General features: G+C 40.1%; 1 protein-coding gene across 2 annotated transcripts in view; it reads right to left on the reverse strand.

Annotated features, from left to right (window-relative positions):
• The window catches only part of GAK (cyclin G associated kinase), a 75971-nt gene extending 64162 nt beyond the window's left edge, over window positions 1-11809 (reverse strand). The window contains exons 1-6 of one of the 2 annotated variants that reach the window (XM_030968130.1): window positions 11483-11809; window positions 5320-5381; window positions 4011-4070; window positions 3161-3275; window positions 2587-2729; window positions 301-426 (exon numbers count right to left, since the gene is read on the reverse strand). In XM_030968130.1, the coding sequence (XP_030823990.1) occupies window positions 301-426; window positions 2587-2729; window positions 3161-3275; window positions 4011-4070; window positions 5320-5381; window positions 11483-11624 (648 nt within the window). In that variant the 5' untranslated portion in view covers window positions 11625-11809. The remainder of the gene's footprint in view (window positions 1-300; window positions 427-2586; window positions 2730-3160; window positions 3276-4010; window positions 4071-5319; window positions 5382-11482) is intronic. The other variant, XM_030968131.1, reaches the window with a different exon arrangement.
• Window positions 11810-21756: the final 9947 nt, after the last annotated feature.

Here is a 21756-nt window from a genome sequence, read left to right on the forward strand (position 1 = left end):
CAACCAATTTCTTGTCCAGTGCAATTAGAAGAAGCCTTAGCAACCATTTTTATTTTCACAGAAGATTGCAGAATGGACACTGACCCTGCTGAAGTATTTCCACATGTAGCTATAGAACACAAGCTATGACTGTAACTGCAGAGAGCTTTTGAACTCTAGCAAAACAAAAAATAAATAACACTCTAACTGAAAAAATCTTCAGTTGTCTTAGATGACTCACGAATTAATACTAGATTAATAGTAACAGTTAAATTAAAACACTGTTGATATTAGAATTAAATCACATTAAAATAATCTCACCTCTTCTTCAACCACTGCTCTCTTCTGTGCAGACCAGTTGTAGTCAGGATAGTAAGCTATAGTTGTAGCACTACCGAAGTCACAAAGTTTAATTGTCCCCTGATTACTAATAAGCAAATTTTCCACCTTCAAAAAGATGTAGAGAAACAGATTAAAATACATGTCTTTTTTGCCCTAACACACATGCTTTTACACAGATCATCTTACTTGTACATACACATAAAAACTAATCACTTCAGCCAAAAAAATTGTTTACAGGAAAACAAAGATTTCAGACATTACTGTCGTTTTATAGCCAAGTTTTGAAAGGAAGCACCAAGCACACCATGAACAGGAAACATTCCAGAGATCAAGAAATAAACCCCAGGGGAAAAAAAACCAAGTCATTTCATTAGAGCCTAAGAAAAGGCCAGTTTTTCAGATGAGAACTCGTAGAAGCAGCGTCTTAGAATCCAAATATTTTCAGGCAGAAAACCAAACACTGCTAGCTGAGCTGCAGTGGGATGAAGGCTAGGACTGCTATAGGTAAAAACAAGGAGATACTAGTAGAGAAGCAGGCTGCTAGGAGACACCCATAAAGAAACAGCTGTGACCCTGTGCAGAGACAGAAAAACAGCTATTTGAGAAACATGTGCTGCCTGGATAGTTCATCATCCATTTTTCCTGCCATTTTCTTCTTCATAAATTCCAACTGTCCTGTATTGTTAATTGAAATGTGTAAGAAACTTGAGGAAAGAGTAGAAGTATTGGGAAGATGTACTTGGAGTCATAATCACAAAAAGACTGAAAAATAAAATTTGTACCTCTGTTAATTGGCTCAAAACTCTGACTTACAGTTTTCTATGCTGCTGACCTTAGCTCAGACTGCTAAAAAGGGTAGCACAGTTAAATGATCCCTATTTGGCTCTTGGCCGTAGTAAGGCCTCTGCCTCTTGCAGCACAACAATCATTTAATCTTGTTTTGCAGCCTCTGCAACATAAGACCAGCACAAACCCAAATTCCTGTCTTTTTTAGCTCTGTCAGGAAGATACATCCCTTGAGAAGAAAAAAACAGTTCTGAATTACAGCATTAGCTCAATGTCTATGCAGCTGGCTATGAAAGAAATTGTGTATTTATTTTTTTACTTTTTTTTCAGAAGAGAGACGCACCTTTTCCACAAAAGCTAGGGGCTGGCATATAGAAATTTCAGTGACGAATGGTTAACATGTCTTTGACACAACCAAAAAGCATGTTCAATTGTACCAAGCGAAAAAAAGCAGAAAAGGAGTGCTCTGTCGCCAAAGCTAGGTTTATATTTATGGATCATACTAATGGCTAAGATCAAAGCTTTCATCAAGAGTGTTGAAAATAATTAACACACTTACTTCTAGAAGTGGTCTTATTTTCCTTTCCCCAAAGTAACTGAGTACATGCTTACTTAAGGAGGAACAGATTTTCCTATGTTTATATTAAATGAAATCACATGAAGCTGGATAGACATGTGTGAAATTCAGACACTCTTCCAAGAATAACAATCTCCCCTGTCGTATTTTTTTATGCAAAGGAAAAGTCAAATATATTCATAGCTCAGTAGAATCTCACTGATGATGAGGGTTTCTTCATCTAAGGCATACTGGACAGGTAAAGGTGAACCCCTGTCTTCAAAATACAAAATTCAAACCCAGGTAACCTTTCAAATCTCCAAAGCTCCTAGAGGTAGAACACTTTCTACAGCATAAGCCTATAGATTCCAGGTAAAGGCTAATTAATTAAAAAAAAAAAACACCTAATAAACAAAACCTAACCTGAATTATGCCTACCAAATTTTACAATTCAAATTAAAAACAAGCACTGAAGTACAATGCAAGTTACCAGTTCTAAAACTAACAGGTTACTACACATTCTCAATGGCAATGTAATCCTTCACAAATAATTCAACATTCTTCTCCTTCAAAGCTTTACCTGTTCTATTAAGGCACCTACTTAACCCAGAACTGCACTTCACTAGTTGTAACTAAATATTTTATCACAAACAAAACAGTTAGGCTAATTCAAGCAGCAAAACATAATACACTACTTTTCTGCCAGCTTGTTTCAGATAGACTACAAGCAGTTTCTAAACAGCAAGCACAAGGAGAAGTTGTTTGAAGAGATGCAAGTATTTCAGTGATGACCTTCATTCACTAGTTATGGCAAGGCAGTAGATCTAAGCACTATGCTCAAGAATCATTTTTAACACTGATCTAGCCCAACAGGTTTCTCTGCTGTTCAGAAGTTCAGCCTTTATTTAAATATTGTAACATACCTTTAAGTCTCTATGAATAATAGGAGGCTTCTGCTTATGCATATGCTGCACGGCTCTGCAGGTCTGATAAAAGATCTTCAAAACTGTGTCACAAGAGATAGGTCCTTTGGATTCTACTTTCTTTAAGAATTCCACCAGCTGTCCTGCAGGAAGTGAGAGAAATTCACATAAGCACATAGAGAACACTGCAAATTCTGAAAGCTTGAATCAAATAGACCCTTCTCAAGAAAGGCTTACAATCTAAGAGTTGTATTAAATAGATTTTCTGAAAATGGCAAGTCCACACTGACTGCAATAACAAAAGAAAGAGTGCTCTAAAGAACTACTCCTACACTCTTCCCTTCTCTGACTAGTCTCAAACACAAAAAACTTAATGATTACCTCATATTTTAGACAAGGTTAATCTGTAGTCTAAAAAACCATGATCCTTATCCTAGAAAAGATAAGTTTGAACTCTAGTTCCACTGAACCGTGCTATCTTCTACAATCATTCCAAGTTTTAAGTTAACAAGCAACCTGCGCGAAACAGCTGCCAGAAGAAGTGCACACTACTGGGAAAAGAAATGAAGTTTACCTTTACACAGCTCTGTAAGCAGAAGAAACTCTCCCTGCCCCGTGTCTGATTCTTCTTTTCCTATAGATGCTGCAGAGCAAAACTGGACAATGTTGGGATGACCTGAAAGTTTTTTCTGGAGATAACACATTCAAGGAAGATGACTCCCAAGTTCATTGATACTATTGCATCCAGTAGTTAATATGAAATATTAGATTAAAACCACAGAAAGCATAGTAGCTGCAATCAATACCCTAAGCAAAACAAGGAAATACATGTCTCAGCTGTAAGAAATCTGAGAAAAGAATCTAAGGTAATGTAATAAAAAGTTAAAAAAAAAATTAAAAAATTCTGATGACTATTGCTCAGAAGAAACTGGACTCAGTAACAAGGCCAGTTCTTTTTGTCTTTTGACAATGACTGCCTAGCATAAGTAACACTACTTCTCAGAGCCAGATGTATCCAAAGCAGAAAGCAATAAACATTGAGAGTAAAAGCAAAGAGCAATAAATCCAGTCCATGTGAGGGAATTCTATTTAAAATCTAAGTATCATGCGAAATCAAAAGGTCTCTTGACGACATTCAGAGGACTGCAAGAAAGCCCAAGTAGCAATTTCACTTCTTGCTAGAAGTACATGGCAAATTTTACGCTAGCTACAAAAATTATTTGCACACACTGTATTACTACAATTTTTGAAGAACTGAACTTTCTGCGTGTTGATTCATGTTACCAGATTCACGACAAACCATGAACCCAGACCTGCAGAATGTCAGTCGTCTTAGGCAGTGTATGAAGAAAAACAGAATCTGTACAGCAATCTTTTGTGACCCAGAAATCTCAGGCAGTTAAATATGTTACAGAAAAGGATACCATAAAACAAACTTCCTGAATGATGGCTTTGTTCTTCTCCTCTTCATTAGACAACAATCGCTGTTAAAAAAACCAAGATAATTGAGAAGATATAGTTACTGAAACTTACAGAGTATCAATGCATAGATTTTTTTTTCACATAATATGAAGGATAAACTGTAGTCAAAAACCTAAGGAACTGTAATGGGGCAGTAAACAAAACTGGCTTATTGTTTGTTTTGACATTCTGTCATAAATAATACCCAGTTTTCCAGTTACCTGGACTATTCAGGTTTAGTGATAATTGAGCAGCTGTAACTTTTGACACTCTTTAAAGTAACTGTTCTAATAGTTCTGATATATAAAGCACTAAAGTCTCCTGGCTGCAGCATTGTGGCCTAACAAGGAAAGATTCACCTTCTGTCTGATATTCAGCAACAACCTTCAACTCATTCTAGACTAACTCCTCCAGATTATGTAGCCAGGCTTTTTCAATGGTGCTTGTATAATCAGTAGCAAAATTAAGCATTTCTGTTTCTAATATTACCTGGATTTTCAGCCAACATTTGACTACAAGCAGTCTGAGCTTTCTCTACGAAAGTACCAGTTCTACAGAACAGAGGAAGTATAGTAATGGTTCATCTTCCACCTGTTATTTTTTAATGGGGCTACTTCTAGAGGATCTTTTGAACACATATAATATATGGCTTTGGTCACATATTTTGTTACTGTAGGATGTGGAATGAAATGGAAAAAGCCAAAGTTATTACTGGTGGTATAATGCCAACTTACCTCTCCCACCCCTCATACAAATACCCTGCTTACAGCTGATTACCAGAAGCCTCTAGAAACCAAGAATGCAGAGAAGTGTCTTGTCTCTAAGAAGTACCAGGCCAAATGTTTAAACAATGAGTCAAAGTGTGGAGCATCATTTTTAATACTAAGGAAATTTACTCTTAAAGTAAAAAGGTAGGCTAAATCTGCTTCTGACAAGTGAAAAAGACTGTACTCCACCTCAGGTAACTACGAAATATTCTTTCTAGCCATGCATCAAAATATTTTGGACTGGATCATGACTTTCTACACCAAATAAAAAAACAAAGACCAGCAGCACCTAAAAGACCAATTCCCCTGTTTGTCACCTAAGTATGAAGTGTAGGGTTCTAACTGGAATAACCATTCTAAATAGTGGGCTACAAACGCCACTAATACACTGCATTTTTCCAAGTTACTTGCTCAGTGGCATACATCAAGGACTAACTGTCATGCTAAAAAATATCAAGCTGAAAGACAGACCTTACAAACCTATAGTGAAGTAAATTAATATTACCTTCAAAGCATAATCTTTGCCACTTCCAAGATCTTGAGCTTCATAGACAAAAGCAAAACCCCCTACAATAAGAAGGCACATTATGTCAGTTTTAATTTCAATATTCAGGTAGACCATTCTTTTTAGCCTAAGATAATCTATACATGAATTTAGATACCTTTCTAAATATACCAAGCACACATTTTTCAGCATCTGGTCAAGACTGCTGATATTCAGCAAGAGTTCAGATATTCTATTCCTTTCTTGTACATAAGCAAAGAGCACACTGACTTTGTTACTTTCCTGTATTTTGTTAAGTCTCCTTATGCAGATTTCTTATTAAGCAATTTTTAAATGTTCTTATAAAACCAAAATGCAGTACAGCAAATATTACCTCATAATTTCAATAAAATGTTTTGGTATTACACTGCTAACACTTTGCGTAAAAAACAGCAATAACTAAGGAAGATAACTGCTAAACATACACCTCCTGTTTTTAAGATAACTGTCACGTCAGAAAGCATTTTCAAGCACTGAAGCACACATTACAATGATGGTAACATTGTTACCAAATTGCAACGTGTTATTTCATAAAATACTTCTCTTCCAACTCCTTTTGTCAAGCTATCTATTTTCTCAAACACTTCCCTTTGTTCAAGAGCACTGTGCAAACCTCATTGAGATAGCAGAAGTTTGAGAGTAAATAACCAGCTTAAAATACACATTTCTACTTCAGTGATTCCACCTTATTATCAAGTACTGAAATGCTAAACAGAATGGAGTTCATTCCCAGATTTTCAGAGAAAAGTCAATGGTATCATGCCTGGTTAATTCCTACTTCATTGCACCTGCCTTATAGAGAATCCAACTGCTGGGGCCTACAAGCTCACCTTTTGCAACTCAGCCCCTCTCAAAACATCAGCTTCAAGTAAGTTTTCCATTCTGTCATTTTCACTCTTTCACTTGAACACATTTCAGCTCCATACAACTCAGATCATTACATGTAGTGTTTGGTTTACTACTACTGCAGCACTATAGCAGAAACAATGCTTAATTCCATGGATTTTCTGGGATACCAAAGGAGTTAGAGCATGTTGTAAAGGTACTTCTAACTTTTTTAAAGCCATCTGTTATTATTGAAAACAATTCTTAAACAAAATGTAAAACTAGTCCTACTGCGCCATTCTTAAAAGCAGTTTCATTTACAGTTTGATGCTGACTCCCTTGAAAAGTTTTAATAAAAAATATTAAAGCAGTTTTAATATACACTCAGAAGGGACAAGTTTACTGGCAAAACTTCTCTGCCACAACAGTTTACGCCAAGCCCCCCAAACAATATATTCTGCAAGCATTCCGAAAAAATAATTTAAAAAGCACTTTCAACACCCATACAGCAGATTTAACTGAGGCAAATGGTAAAATGGAAGCGAAGAACAACTTGTAGGGGTATCTAAAGAATGTATTGGGGTGTTTTCACTCATGTTTTAAACTCATGTAAATGCTTGTACGTGTTTTTAAGACAGTTTTCTGAGGATTTCTGTATCAGCAAAATCATCTTAGTATTCCCCCATACTGATCACTAGTGTAGAGATATGTACACACCCATCCCAGCTATTGCCCAGTGAGACAGGTTTTGCATTGCTGAGGCATTCCAGAGCCCCATTCTCAGAAGACAGCCCAAGCCCTCCAAGGTCATCTCAGGTAATATTTTCAAGTTCAGAAATTACAGCGGAAGAAAACTGGGTTTATTTCTTTTCTGTAGACACAAGCTCTCGCACATCAAGGCTCACTACAGAGCACCACACTATCTCATGAAAATCAGGAACTAACTCTACCTCATTTGCTTTATTTATTAGCAAGCACTCTAAACTTATCCTTGCACCACCACAGGCCTCGGGCAGTGCTCCTGTCAGTACTTCATCACTCTCTTACAGAGATTTGAAGACCCTTGCTTTTCCAACCAAGATTTGGATTCTCCTTCAAGTCAAACCTAGGCATCACATAATACTGAATAATTTCACTGTATTTACACATCAAATTGGATTTTAAACTGCTCCTTTTTATCATATCCCTGTTTTACACATCTTCATAAATTGCTTTTTCAGATAAGCAGCTTCAGTAAAATGACAGCTAGAGAAGCATCAAAATAGGGACATCAAGCACATCATAACAGTGCTTGCTACAGTAATTCACCCACTGTTAAGTAGTCATGAGAAAGTGAGGATGCGAGTAGCTTCCTGTTTGTAACTACTCGATATGACTTGCCTACTCCCCTCCCAAATACTGACCAAATTTGTTTCCATATCAACGTTCAGTGGTTTATGTTTCAACCACAGCTTAATTGAAACAGTGTAATTCTAGCCTGGAAGGTAAGTTACAATGCATTTTAACTAGAAAGCTTTTCTATCAGAGTATCAAAACAGAAAAGATGCTGTGGTAATTGTTGCCAAGCATTGATTCACAAGGTTTTTTTTTGAAGTCCAGTCATGTATTTCTGTCCACTGCAAGTCCTAGTAATATGCTGCAATTGCCTCAAGAACGAAGGATGGCCCAAACTTAAAGATCTGTACCTTTTCCCACACCCCTGAGAAGCAGAGAGGTAGAATATCCCCAAACTTTGAGAGCTCCCCTGCAAGCAGGAATTGCTACAGCCAAGAAACAACAGCTTTACAAAATAGAACTGTTCTGCACCATGTTGAAAACATTGTTTATGTTTACAGTAAAGAGAATGGAAGCTGGACAGCTGCTAGGTCAGGTGGCTTCGTTGTTCTTTAGGAATCATCTTTTTTTCCTCTATCTGTCAGCAAATAAAACTAACAATGTTCGCAGAAACTTGCCATTAAGAATTCAGTAGGCCTCTGCTCCTAGAGGTTTACAAAATAAATCTACCCAAAAACCTGGACATAATTAGGTTATCATTATCCTATGAACTCAGTAGCTGCAGAAACCATAGAATTGTTCCTATAAGTTTGGCAAACTGTAATACTCTTTGTTCACCCTCAAAACACTGAAGAAGCCCTGAAGTAAAGAAAATAAAAGTTGCTTTAATTGCAGAAGTTTCACCTTGACAGAAAACAGCTTGTAATAAGTCACTGACCTATGCAGCTTCAAGTTATGACATCTATTTCTAAACTCAAAAAAAAAATTAATGTCTGCACCCATTTGAGTCTGTAGCCTATTGCTATCTTTCTGACTAAGGAATTATTTTTTCATATTGTAAATGCTTTCGATTTAGATCAAACAGATTGAATAATGCATTCTTTTTGTCATCATGTTCCTCTTCTTGTGTGCTTTTTTGTTACTCTAAGGAAGTCTAAGATTTCAGTACATGTGAAGAATGGCTGTTAAATGTGTGCTACAGAACTTGCTTGTTCCCCTTTTTTCACACAGTCTGCTTTATTCTAAATTGTTCAGTCTCAGAAGCAACAGTATTCACTAATTAGGCAGGAAATCTGTGACTATTTTACTGAAGTAAAATTGTGTGGGGGTCTGTGCACTTAAGAGGAGGATCCAAGAGAGCCATGACACCTGAAGCCACCATCATAACAAGAGCAAGTAGGGATTATATGCAAAGGCCCCCACCAAAGTCCTCTAAAATATTATCTGCAGTGAGCTACTGAAATGTCCAAGCAGGAAAAAAACCAGGATACCATATTCTAGAAGTGCTCAGTCCAGTCTGTGACACATTTGGTCTGTTCTTGCATTTAGAGGTAGAATCAGCCAAAGAGATCATCACCAGCTCATCCCCCGCTGGTTGCTGTCAGTCTCCTGCAGCAGCACACTATATTATCAATCAGCCCAGTCCTACCCCAGCACAACACCTCTGTTAAACAACCAGGAAAATGTATCCAAGCAACCTGTGCAACAAGTCTTGGGCTAGAGCACAGCCGAACATGGATTTGCACCAGCACTGGTGCACACTACAGAGCTGGAAGGAGCTATGGGCTAGGGAACAACTGAACCTGTGGTGCCAGATGATAACGTGCAATGTTAAACCACAGGCACTGCTCACACCAGCTACAAAGCTGAGCACACGAGCCCACAGAAAAGTCCGCATTGGCCGATGACACACAGCTCACTATGGATTTGCAATCCAGATTCAGAAAGCAGCACTTGACTTTCCAGAAAGGAATCTGGCATGAAAGAACTGATCTAGAAGAAAAACAGATCCCATATTTGTAACCATGGAAGGGAATACATGTAAGCCACAGTTGTGGATCCATGTATCAGAAGGTATCACAACATATCCAGAGATGAAAGATAAATGCAATTTGAGCAGCAAAATAAACTATACACTACAGACAAATTCAAGTCTGAAGATCGCAGGAGAGGCTGGGATTGCTATATTTCACATCTATTTCACCATTATACTCAATATACTGCAATGGCTCTTTTAGATGGGCTACATTGGCTAGAAAATTATATTTTCCAGAAAAAGCAAGCAGCTAGCCCATCTTCAGTTAGCAAAATAAGGAAAGAAAACAACATAAAATAAAACCATAACACTGAGACAAACATGGAACACAAAGCACTGGTTACAGAGAAACTGTAAAGAACTCTAGAAATTAAAGCATGTCTCCATCTGCTTTAAGTCATCTAACTTGGCATCTTTCCCCTGACTTTTTACAATGCCTGTGTCATATTCTGGAAAACAGCAGGCTGCTGTCAAAGTAAAGTATTAAAACACCTGCTCCAGAACCAAGAACCAAATAGTATATATGCCTCAAAAACAGCTTCCTGCCCTAACTTTCCTTTGTCCTTCAGTAACTGCTGTGGTCACTGCTGGCAAGAATTTTACAGTATCAACAGCACAGACAGTTCTTTTAGCATTGACATCCTACTCAGTGCTTACATTTCATAAGCATAACTGACCATAAAGAAGCTGTAAGTCAAGGCTGAAGGCAGAACAGGAGGACATGACATCTAGTACCGTTTAAAATGTAACTTACTGCATAAGAAACTGCCAGGTTTTCTCTAAGATCATACGCTGAAAGTGCTTGAGCTTTCAAGTGACAAATTATTACCCTTAAGAAGATAAAGCAGTGAAGACCTAGTTGTTGTTGTTTTACAGCTCAAAAATTTTATAAGTAGATTGCAAGTGCTTTGAAGTAGCTAATTTTAACCAAATTTTTCTTCTATGCTGATCACCAAGATTTCAACAGAAAACTACTTAGTATCAGATATTTACAAGAAGAAACTACAGAAAGAAACTCCAACAACCAAAAGGAGCTTTAAATAGAGTTTTGAAGTATTTAACATAAATAACATCAACCACCTCTACAAGGTTAACAGAATATTTAACTGCAATAATATAGAAAAGTCCACATTTTAGTCTTCTGAGAGTAGCCTTCAATGGTTCTTCTGCTGGAGGAATAAAGTATTTTCTCTGATCACAAGCATTAAGACAATCCAAATTTCTTCTATTATCTTAGTAATTTGCATCTATCAAACATATATTTTCTAAAACAGATTAACAAGCTGTGTGCGAGGCTACCTACCCAAAGCTTCACTGAAACTAGAAACTGCCCAGATATTTAATTCCCTGTACTCTACCAAAGTCTATGTGCACAGCAAGACCAGCCTCCTGACACACGTGTTTAAAGCAAATACATTTCCTGCATTCCATAGTCTTCCAATCAACCCCAAACAACAGAGGCAACCTTGCATGTTTAGCATAATATTATACACTGTCATTTAAAGAAAGAAAAAAAAACAAAAAAACAACAAACAAAAAACCCCCACGCAAACCAGAATTTTCATGAGGTCCTTGGTACGTTATAAAGACCGTGACGGACTACAAACTCCTCCGAGTTCTGTTATGTGGCGAAGGCATTTTAAACCACGAAGCAAGCGAAGAAACAGCCACACAGCACAGCGGCTCTCGGTGGCTATTCCTGAGAGTAACACCAAGCACTGCTGCGATCCCCAGGCCTGGGGACACCGGCCCGGCTCGGCGCGGAGAGGGCGGCATGGACACCGCCGGCCTTTCCCCAGAGGCCGGAACTGTCGCCCCGGCCGCCGCCCGCCCGCCCCCACCCGGGCGCGGCCTGCCAAGGAGGAAACCTTCCCGACCTAGGAATAGGAGACGGGGAAAACGGGAGCGGGAGGCCCGCAGGGAAGCCCACCCCAGCCCCGCAGCGCCGAAGTCCGCCCCGCACGGTCCAGCCCTGCCGCCCGCTCTTACCCTCGGCGATGACCCGCTTGATGCGCAGCTTCATGTCGCCCATCTCCACCGTCTGCCCCACGAAATCGTTCTGGTCACGGCTGGCGGCTCCCAGGGAGCCGGGGCCCGCCAGGAAGTCCAGGGCGGACTGGAAGAGCGACATGGCTCCCAACAAGCAATGCAATTGATTGGGACGGGAAGGGATGGAAGCAGAGTGGAATGGAGCTGGTGGGCTCCGCCGAGCCTCCGACACCTGCGGGGAGAGCCCGCCCGCCTCCCCGACCGTCTGCTCAGCCGCTCTTCCCTCAGCTCCGGGCGGCTTCCGGGAACGCTGCGTCACTTACGCGCTCCCGGCGCGGCCCGCCCGCCGCAGCCCGGCCGGCCGCGGCCCCGCTCTGCGGGAGGAGCTCCGGCTCCCGCCCGGCTCCGCTCCTGCAGCGTCCCTTCACCGACTCTTGCTCCCGGCTCCCGCCCGGCTCCGCTCCTGCAGCGTCCCCTCACCGACTCTCGCTCTCGCCCGAGCTCCCGCTCCTGACGGTCGCGGGGGACACGCGGCGCTTTCCGCCTGAAGGGTCGCCATTCCCTAAGCAGCGGTGTGTTTCCACAGTTTAACACTTTGGTTGGCAGCCGGCGAGAGATAAATATTCTCCTGTCCGCCGGCACCGCTGGCGCTTGGGCAGCACCTGCGCTTTTCCCGCAGAGCGTTGCTGCCGTCCTTTCCGTGTTCGTCTGCCCTCGGGATCTTCCCACGCTTGTCGCTTTTCCCCGCAACCGTGACGGGCCATCCACTGCCCTCCCTGCACCCCACTGCCAGCACCGGGAGGCACGGGCGGGCGTGGTGGGGAGCGCTCTCCATGTGTCACACTGTCGTGGTTTGACACTGTGGGTGCCAAATGCCAGGCACTCACCAGAGCCGCTCAGTCACCCTCCTCTGCCACGGCTGGGCAGAGGAGGGAAAAATTGTTAACATAGGGTTCGTGAGTTGAGGTTAGGACCAGGAGAAAATACTCCAAGGGCAAAACGGGCTCAACTTAGAGATACAAAGTGAGTTTATTACTAACAAAATCAGAGGAGGATAACGAGAAGTAAAATAAGCCCTTAAAAATAAACCCCTTTGTTCCCCCAACCCCTCCCTCCTCTCCACCGACAGCAGGGAGACATGGCATGGGGGTTTTGGTCAGTTCATCACCCGAGGTTTTCTTCTGCTGCACAGGGAGAGGAATCCTTTCCCTGTGAGGCCACGGGGTCCCTTCCCATGGGAGCCAGTTCTCCGTGAACTTCTCCAGCATGGCTCCAAATCTCTGAGCAGCAGTCCTCCCAAAACTGCTGCAACGTGACTCCCTGCCACAGGCACGCAGTCCTCCCAAAACTGCTGTGGCCTGGGTCACTCCTCCATTAGGTGCAGTTCTCCAAGGGCAGGCTGCTCCAGCCTGGATTCAGGGCCCCATCTCTCCACAGGGTCACAGCCTCCTCCCGGCACCCACCCACTCCAGCACTGACATCTCCCCCCTGGGCTGTGGGTGGATCTCTGCATCCCCTGTGGATCCCCATGGGCTGCAGCAGCACAGCTGCTTCGCCACGGTCTCACCACTGCCTGCAGGGGAATCTCGGCTCCAGTGCCTGGAGCAGCTCCTGCCCCTCCTTCTTCACTAACCTTAGTGCCTCACATGTTCTCACCTCATCTTTTTCGCTGCCTAGAATTAAAACTGCGCCCCTACTTTTCTTTTAATGTCTTCTTGTTGCCGTGCAAGGTTGTCAGAGCCCGGCTAGCCCCACAGATGGCACGCCAACGGCCTGGTGGGGATAGCTGTGTGGCCATGCAGCCCTTGCTCCGGTAAGGAGGCAAGCTGGTCGAGCAGCTGTCCACGGTGCTCTCCCTCGCGGCAGGGTGGGGAAGGCAGCACCGTAAAAGCCGGGCTGACAGCAGCAGGAACTAAGGCGGCGCAAGAAAGCGAAGAAGGCAGCAATTCTCCGCAGGGACTTATCAAGGCTTGGAACTGCCGTCAGGGGCGCGATTAACAGAATTTACGAAGGGTTCCCGAAGAGAGGAGCGAACCGCCCTGGGCAAATGAACACACAGAACATAATGATGGGCATAACAGAACAGCGAATGGGGGATTTCTTGGGGAGCGACAACAATTCCTGCTCCAATCACTCTCCGCCCAGGTGGAAAGTTCTGGGGAAAGGGTGTGGGCAGAGAATGACGGACAGGGCGGTTGCTGGGGAAACAGGGGAGGGGTCTGCAAGGAAACCATGGTAACCGAGGAGGGAACTAAGGACTGGCATAATAACTGATACAAAAAGGCGGGAGTTTCCCTGGCAACCAGGGGATTGACGTATAACTGCTAGAGGGGGAAGGCAGGGAGGGAGCCAAGGCAGAACCATTTCAACACAACATGGGGGGGAACAGAACATACCAACTTAAACATCGTAATTACAACTTGAATAATAAACTCAACTATTAACTGAAAAGCAGTCGCACCGCAACATCTTCTTAAATATGTTATCACACAGGCATTACCATCATCTCTAGTTGGCTCACCCTCGTCCAGCAGCATGTCTATCTTCAGAGCCATCAGGGATTGGCTCTGCCAGATGTGGTGGAAGGTTCTGGAAGCTTCTCACAGAAGCCATCTCCATGCCCCCTGCTGCTACCAAAGACCAAGCCATGCAAAACCAACACACAGAGAAATGTTGCGAATAGCCATATCCACAGACAGTGTCAGCCTGTGTTTTTACAGGCCAGGGTGACTCCTCTTTGTGTGTTTGGCAGATCCCAAACTAGTCAGTCCATTTCCAGAATACTACCTATGACCTGAGACAGCAGATCGCTAGAAAAAAGGCTTGCCTCCGAACCTTATGCTTCAGAAATAATATGCTTCAGTCGTCAAGATTCTCTTTCAGAAGTTTAGTCCATACTGTCTCCACCTTGCCAGCAGCCATCCTTTTGAGACAATCCCAGACATCTCCAAATTCTGTAGGATTTCAAGTGGCCATAGCTACTTTCTCCTGCACAGATGACTGGTTCAGGTTTTTGAAGTTATATTTCTCAGTCAGCTTCCATAAACTAAGAACTTGCTCTTCTTCATGCACTGTGTAAATTACAGGGGCATGACCTCTTGTGATTCCTGCGCTGTTCTGTAATGCTTGATCAGCCAAGAAGTGTGGTCTTAAAGGCAAGTAGATTTATATGAAGAGCCCACATTTTCATACCTTTAATTTAAAAAAAAGTTATCAAATATTATAATAGAGAACTTCTATCTGCAGCAGAGGTCAGCTGCTATTTTTCTTTCAATTCTCCCTGTGAGAAAACTTATTTTGTTACAGTAACTCACACCTGCATAACTTCTGTGCAGAAAATCGTACCTGCAGGAGCATCTTACCTTCAGTCCTGCTTTGGTTTCTGACTTTCCTGATTATTTTTGTTCAGGCAAATGCTGTAATTATTTTTTTACAAACAAACACTGCTAGTTAGGCTTGCTATGCCATATTGTTCTACTCATTATCCCTTGTATCATTCACCTGCACCTTCCCCTTCAAAGACTCATTAATAAAAGGCCACTGGAAAAAGGACAGGAATTTCTGTAAGGAACCACAGAAGCAATCTTTTCGGGGAAAAGCGACAAGGTCTAGGTTTTATTTTAGTAGCTTTCTTGTTCCCAGATGGAAGACTCTGTCATAGATGGAATATGAGGCAGCTGCTTCATATTTGTTCAGCTTAAGTGAAAACTGAGGTTTCTGATGTAACTTCAGTAACAGACTGAGTGACCTGGGCTAAAATAACCTCTTTTGGATGTTTGGGTTTTTCTGGGTTTTTTTGCTAACCAGCTTTAATGCCATGCTAAAATTTCCTGACCATTCCACTGCTAAGCCTCACATTTATCTCAGCTCAGAAGAGATGTCCCAAAGTCAGAAGAAACAGATGAGGATGACATGGCAGCAGGACTTTGTTTCAGCAGCAGCATGCCTGATTGAAATGCCATAAAATGTGTTGTCTGAGAATCTTGTTTCTCTATCAATATGTACCTTTTTAATGTATAAAAATTAGTAAATAAAATTCCATCCATGAAAACTGATTATATTTAAAACTTTATGGTTTTCCTGCTTATGCAAGAGATTTACTGTTGGGAAAGGTTCTTTACACAAATAATCAAAATTCCAGTTCAAAATTATATGCAGGTAGGCACCAAGTGTGAGGTTTGATAATAAAAGCTCAATCAATTGTTGCTTGAAATTTCTCGGATAGATCAGTCATAGCTTACAGTGGGAGCTTGTTCTCAGAAAGATTCTGTGAGGAGTAACTATGTTAAACATGAAGGAGGTATAAGAAAAAATGTAGGATAGGCAGCAGGAATGTTACATTTGAAAAAACCAGGATGAATTTGTCACTGCAACTTACTGCAGGTGAGATAGAAAAGCCTTGATATGATTGCAGCTTTTCTGGATTTAAAAAGCTTAAAAGAATACTTGGGTAATATTTTACTGACCTGTGGTTTTAAGTATCCAGGATAATACTGGAGAGGTCAAACAAATCATTCAGTGAGTCCAGAAGGCTCTGCAGTGGTGGGAGCTGACCCCATTTTCATTTATTGCTGAGGCAAAAGTGTGATAAAATGCTACAGTTTTTAAGAATACTTGGTCAGAAAAAAGTATTCTTTTTATTTATGCAGCTTGAGACGCTTATGGGGTTTTTTTTAATTGCTAAAGGTCATAAGGCTTATCCATTTATATGTTGGCACAGTTCCTGTTGAAAAGCAGAGGAAAACAAGGTTGTGCCATCTGTTACTAGTCTGCATCCCAGTTCTGACAACCACACTGTACTCCAGTGGGATGCTTGAGCTTCTGATTAAAATGCTCTGCTCCAGCCTTCTCCTTATAACTCTCACATAGTCTTCTTTCTTCTACTGCATTACCCAGAAAGTACCACAAATCATTCTGGCCAAAAACCTTGGGTGGGGAAGGTGGTAAGGAAATATTTCCTCTTGTGTCATAAGGTCAAGGCAGGGCAGAACCATAAATTCAGGAACTGTTAAATGAAAAGTTCCTTTTTTCTATTACCATGTAGTAAAGATAGCACTTTAATTTTCATTCCAGTAATTGCTTTCAGTTTCTTAGGGATTAAATTAATTAAACAGCAATGAATAAGCATTCTACTTTGCATTTCTCTATATAACCCTTAATCAAAATACAACTAGAAAATGGCACACATAATAATGTCTCTGTAGATCTAGATAGGGTTCATTAGGTTCAGCACAGCTGAAAATCTATTTTGGAAGAACATCTCAGAAGAAAGATTAAATACTTCTCAATGTTTGTACTGTTTATTGCAATTGCTCTTGTGATGTAGTCCGAAAGAATGAGCCATAAAACTAATCCTCACACAAAGCAAACACAAGAGGTTTGACCATTCTTTATTTAATATCTTTGATTTGCATGCAGAGACCCTCCGCTTCATCTCAGATCACAAATATACCAAAGGCACACTTAAAGCCAAGCTGGCACTTCTGACCAGTCATTTTCTTTCCTAATTGGCTATCCTAGGTTTGAGTGAAACTGCACCCTTTTGAAAGATTTAGGCTTAGTTCTGCCTCACACAATCCAGCAACAATCAGCAGATTTGGGAAGTGAACAGCCAGTAGTACCTCTGTGTTACACCCAGGTAATTTTGTGCAGCACACATTTTTTGTTCATGTTACTTTTTGTATTTGTTGCAATACAAATGAAGTGTTATGTTCTTCTGATGTACTTTTTTTTCTTCCGCAGATTATCACCTGCTATATGTTGGGAGATTTTTATAATGTGCTCTAGCTGCATATTTCAAATGAGAGCCTGTTCATTTGATATTAAAATAATGAGGTTAATAAAGCAGCATTTGAAACATTTGGAAATAGAGATATTTCAATTTATCTGTATGTATGAATGCTACCTTCTAATTTCACTAAATAACTGCTGTTATTGATTTGGGAACCCTTTCTTTATAGCTGAGTTTCCAATTTAAATTATTCTTTTCTGATAATAGGAAAATATGCCAATGATTCAAAACAAATTACTTCACTGGTTTTGTGGAGCAATAGTTTTGTCTCTAGCTTTGGATTAGACAAATTAAGCAGATGTATCTTTTCTCTGTTTGCTGGCTTCAAACAAGGCATCTTCTTTATCTTTTTCTCTTCTTTAGGAAAATTTTATATAGGGCAAATTAGCTACCCTGTATAAATAAAATTAATTTACTGGTTATTAGAAAACTCGCTGAAATTTGTAGATAGGGTTTCTGGAGATTGAATGTATACTGTACCTGTTCCAGTCTGTAGTTAGGGATTTCTTCTGCAGTTGGTGCTCCTGACTTCCTTAAAATACCAAATAATGACAAGGGAAAGAAAGATTTGGAGTCTATCCAATTCCTTGAAGAAAAGGTCTTTAACTTTGAAGCCAGAAAGGAAAGTGAAAGAAGTGTTTCAGGCGTGTGCTCTTACTGTCTGAAATATACTGTGGGTTTTTTGGGTGGTGTTGCTTTACTTGTTTGTTTGTTTGATGATAAGCCATGATTAACAGACACTTCAATTGAACAAATAATTTCTTTATTAAATTTAACATAAGACTTTTTATCAAAATGGTCTTCTTGCATGAGAACCAAAGCATCACTGTTTCACTTTGGAAGGAAGAAGTATTATGACAACAAAATTGATAGTAGCTGTAACTGAGACAGCTGTAAAATTGAGACTATAAGCCCATTTACTGAACTCTCTTTCAAAAGGTCATTATAGTCATTTTACTGTGCAGTCATTTCTGCAATCCCGTGCCATTTAAACATTGTACCCCTACATTACTAAAAGTAGAATTTACTCTGACATTTCAGAATCACCAAGCTACATTAGCATTTCTTAGGCAATACCAATTTGAACAAATTTTAATAAAGGTTAATTATTGATTTTATGCCAATGTGGTCATATGCAAAGTAAACTAGATTATTTTCAGGCAATTATAGGGTCCGGGGTCCTGTGATGAAAAGCAAAACTTGCCATTAAGTTTAAAAAAATGCAAAATAGCCCACAAAAGAATTACAGAAATTAGTTTTGTGAAACTAAGAAAAATGTGCCTCATGTATAGGTCACAAAAACTGACGGCAGCACTCCTGTGCTAGATCAAGTTAGCTGTACCAGGACAGGTAAGGTGCAGGTACAGATGTATGGCGACCTCATTTCAGCTCTGGTCTATCAACGGAGCAGCGGATTGATCAGTTTTTGCAAAGGAAGAAGCTTTTAAAAACTTGCTTGAGACTAAGGATGTAATCAGCTACTTGCATTTGGTTAGACTTACCACTGGAGCCTTTATCTTTCTGTTAACAGGGGCAAGGTACCCGTATTGCTTAGTTGTTTAATAAGATTTCCTGGTGTTACAGCAGTCATAGCATTCCAACATTGTGTCTTAGTTACCAATTAAATTATAAATTTGCTTGCCAGAATTGCTATTTTTGATATTCAAGCATTTTCATCCTCTCTAGTCCTTAAAGAGAACCTAAATGATTTTGAATGCCCTCTCTGAATTTTAAGCATTCAGCCAGAAAAGTAAAAGGAAAATCTTGTCCTCCAAGTGTTTTTTACATTTTATTACATTTCAGAAGTGGCCAAAATAAACTTAAGTGAAAATTTATACAACCAATTCCAATTCATGGAAAGTTCAAGTTTAAGAGAATGACTATAAATGAATAAAAGAATCACAACATAGGAGTTTATCAATTTTCAATTATACAACTACAAAATTATAATGTTCAAAGCAAACAAATAACACTACATAAGAGCAAGGTATATGTAGGGTTACAATGACCAATGTTCAGAAATGGGTATTTCTACTGATTTGTTTAAATGTAACTGAAGCACCTTAACTAAAGCTGTCATCATGGAAGTTCTGGCTGAAATAATCACAGCAATTTGTGCTATTTCTGCTCTCCTCTCACAGGGAGCTCCTAAAGCTACCTCACCCACTTCATCCACTTCAGTATGAAGTTAATTGAGTAAGCAATAGTGGACTTCCCTGGCAGAATAGAAATGGCATCAATATCCACAACCATTTTAATGTCTGATCACGTCAAAGGCCTAAATTATTCACGTTACCCAATCAAAGCTGATTTAATTGTGAATATCTCCTAGATAGAGCTGCATGCATTAAAACTGTAAGGAGACAGAAAGGAAAGTTAGAAATCAAATACAAGTAATTTTCACAATGTGGTTGTTCCCTTAAAAGTGGAAAGAGATAGTGTTTCTCTCCATTACTTGAGTATTTCAAAAAATGTCTAAGAGGTCCAGGTCTATCAGGTTTGGTGAAAATCAGCAAAGAGATTAGGAAGTTACTCAGGACTGAGAAGATGAACCTGTACGCTTAGGTCTCAGGAAGCCACACTACAAAAAAGACAAGGAGTTCTGTTGCCTTGAAGTTTGCATTAAAAATCATATGAGTTAGTCACAAATGGGAGAAAAATAGTGAAAAATTCTAGGGTCAAATTACAGCCCACTGGATTGTAAGTTGGTAGCTGTTGATAAGGACAAGTACTGATCTGCTCATTGCCTCCAGTCCTTTTTTCTCTCAAAGAAAAGAGTAATTCCCATGCTACTTTAAATGTGAGGGTTGTATTTGTCTAAAAGACCTGCTATTTCAGGCCCAGAAGTATTCCAGAAATGGTGGGCTGCAAAAGGCAATGTTAACAAGTTTGGGATCTCATATCCTGTCTTGTTGCATGGCAGCCTCAGTGAAACTTTTGATCACAAGTGAATTTTGACTTCAAGAACATTCATTTCATGGCTGACCTTGTTCTGGTTTTTAAATTTATACAGTAGTTCAATTACAATAGTTTCATTACAGTGGTTTAGGCCTTAAGAGAGCACTTAGGAAACATGGATTCCTTTTTAGTTAAATTTTGTTGACTCCAAACGGTGACATGAAGCACCAAAGCCTTTGAGCTGTCTCACAAGTTGTTTCCACCTGAATTTCAAAGGTGCAGAGCCCAAGGTTTCTTTCAGCAAGAGCCAATGTTTCTGTTGCACTTCACATAAGGCAGAGATTTGGAGCCTTACACACCCTGTAAACAGACTGGAAAGCCTAACTATATCTAATGTTAGACTTTAGTTCTGCTTCACCAGGCTCACTACCACTTGGCTAATTAATTTCAACAGCTCACCACTAGGGTTACTGGTAGATATACATGGCGTAATTTAGGCTGGTCTTAACTTACTTAAGCATGTTACTTAGTGCATTTTGTGACCCAATTTATCAATTGGTTCTTGTACGTTGTACTGGAGGCATGAATGAGGGAGGAGCAAAAATTACATCAATTAGAGATTTATGATGAATGTGACTTTCTTGAGGTTATAAGGCAGATAACTAAACTGTAACTAAAATGTAGAGAGCATTCAAAATTATTCCATACAGCAAATACTAACATTACACAAACCTTCTAATAGCTCCAAGGCATAGATCAATGTTTTTATGGACAATTTCAAGCAGTTCTTCTTCAGATCTACCTGATGTTCCATAATGGAAAATGGAGATGGCAAGAGGGGGTGAGACAGATAGCATATGATAGCTGTATAATACAACCATACAAGCCAAACACAATTAATACAGTCCTTCCTGCTTTTTGCTTAAGGAAAGGCTTATTATATGTATCAGGGTGGAGTTTACTAGTGTCCTGGTACCATAAGGAAAGTTAGGAGATATCTTTTTTGCTATTTGTCTTTTATGTTTGAAAATTATGTTTTCCTCAGAGCCTGATCAAATATCAGACATGGGTGATACTCCTTTAAAACAAAACAGGTACTTTCTGTCATCCTCAGCTACTGCCACTCTTCATCCTTCAGTTTCAGCTAGACACAAGGATTTAATGCCTTAAAGATTGAAGACTTCGAATTCTACAAATGCTTATGGCTTGGTTTTGGTTTTTTCCTTTTGTTTTGGTTTACAGAAACTGTTCTAATTGTGATTATCTTCCCCTTAGCTAATTATGAGATTATGACATCAATTTGCCATTAACCAATAACCTGACAATTCTTTGCAACACTAAATAATATTGTATTAATATACATCTAATTAGACTGCAGGTATCTCTATTATCAATTTTTTCCTTTTGTTGTGAGAGATGCTTAACATGAAAATAACATCCATAGGACAGCCAGCTTAGTTGTCAGCCTTGGTGAAGGCTGGCAAGGTTTCAGTGTAGCGCACAAATAGTAATGGGCTGAAATAAATTTTACATTTCCATTTCACACATTATTCCTTTTGTTAATCTTTAATCTGGCCTTTGAAGA

This window comes from Camarhynchus parvulus, chromosome Z (assembly GCF_901933205.1).
Source record: "Camarhynchus parvulus chromosome Z, STF_HiC, whole genome shotgun sequence".
Lineage (NCBI taxonomy): Eukaryota > Metazoa > Chordata > Aves > Passeriformes > Thraupidae > Camarhynchus > Camarhynchus parvulus.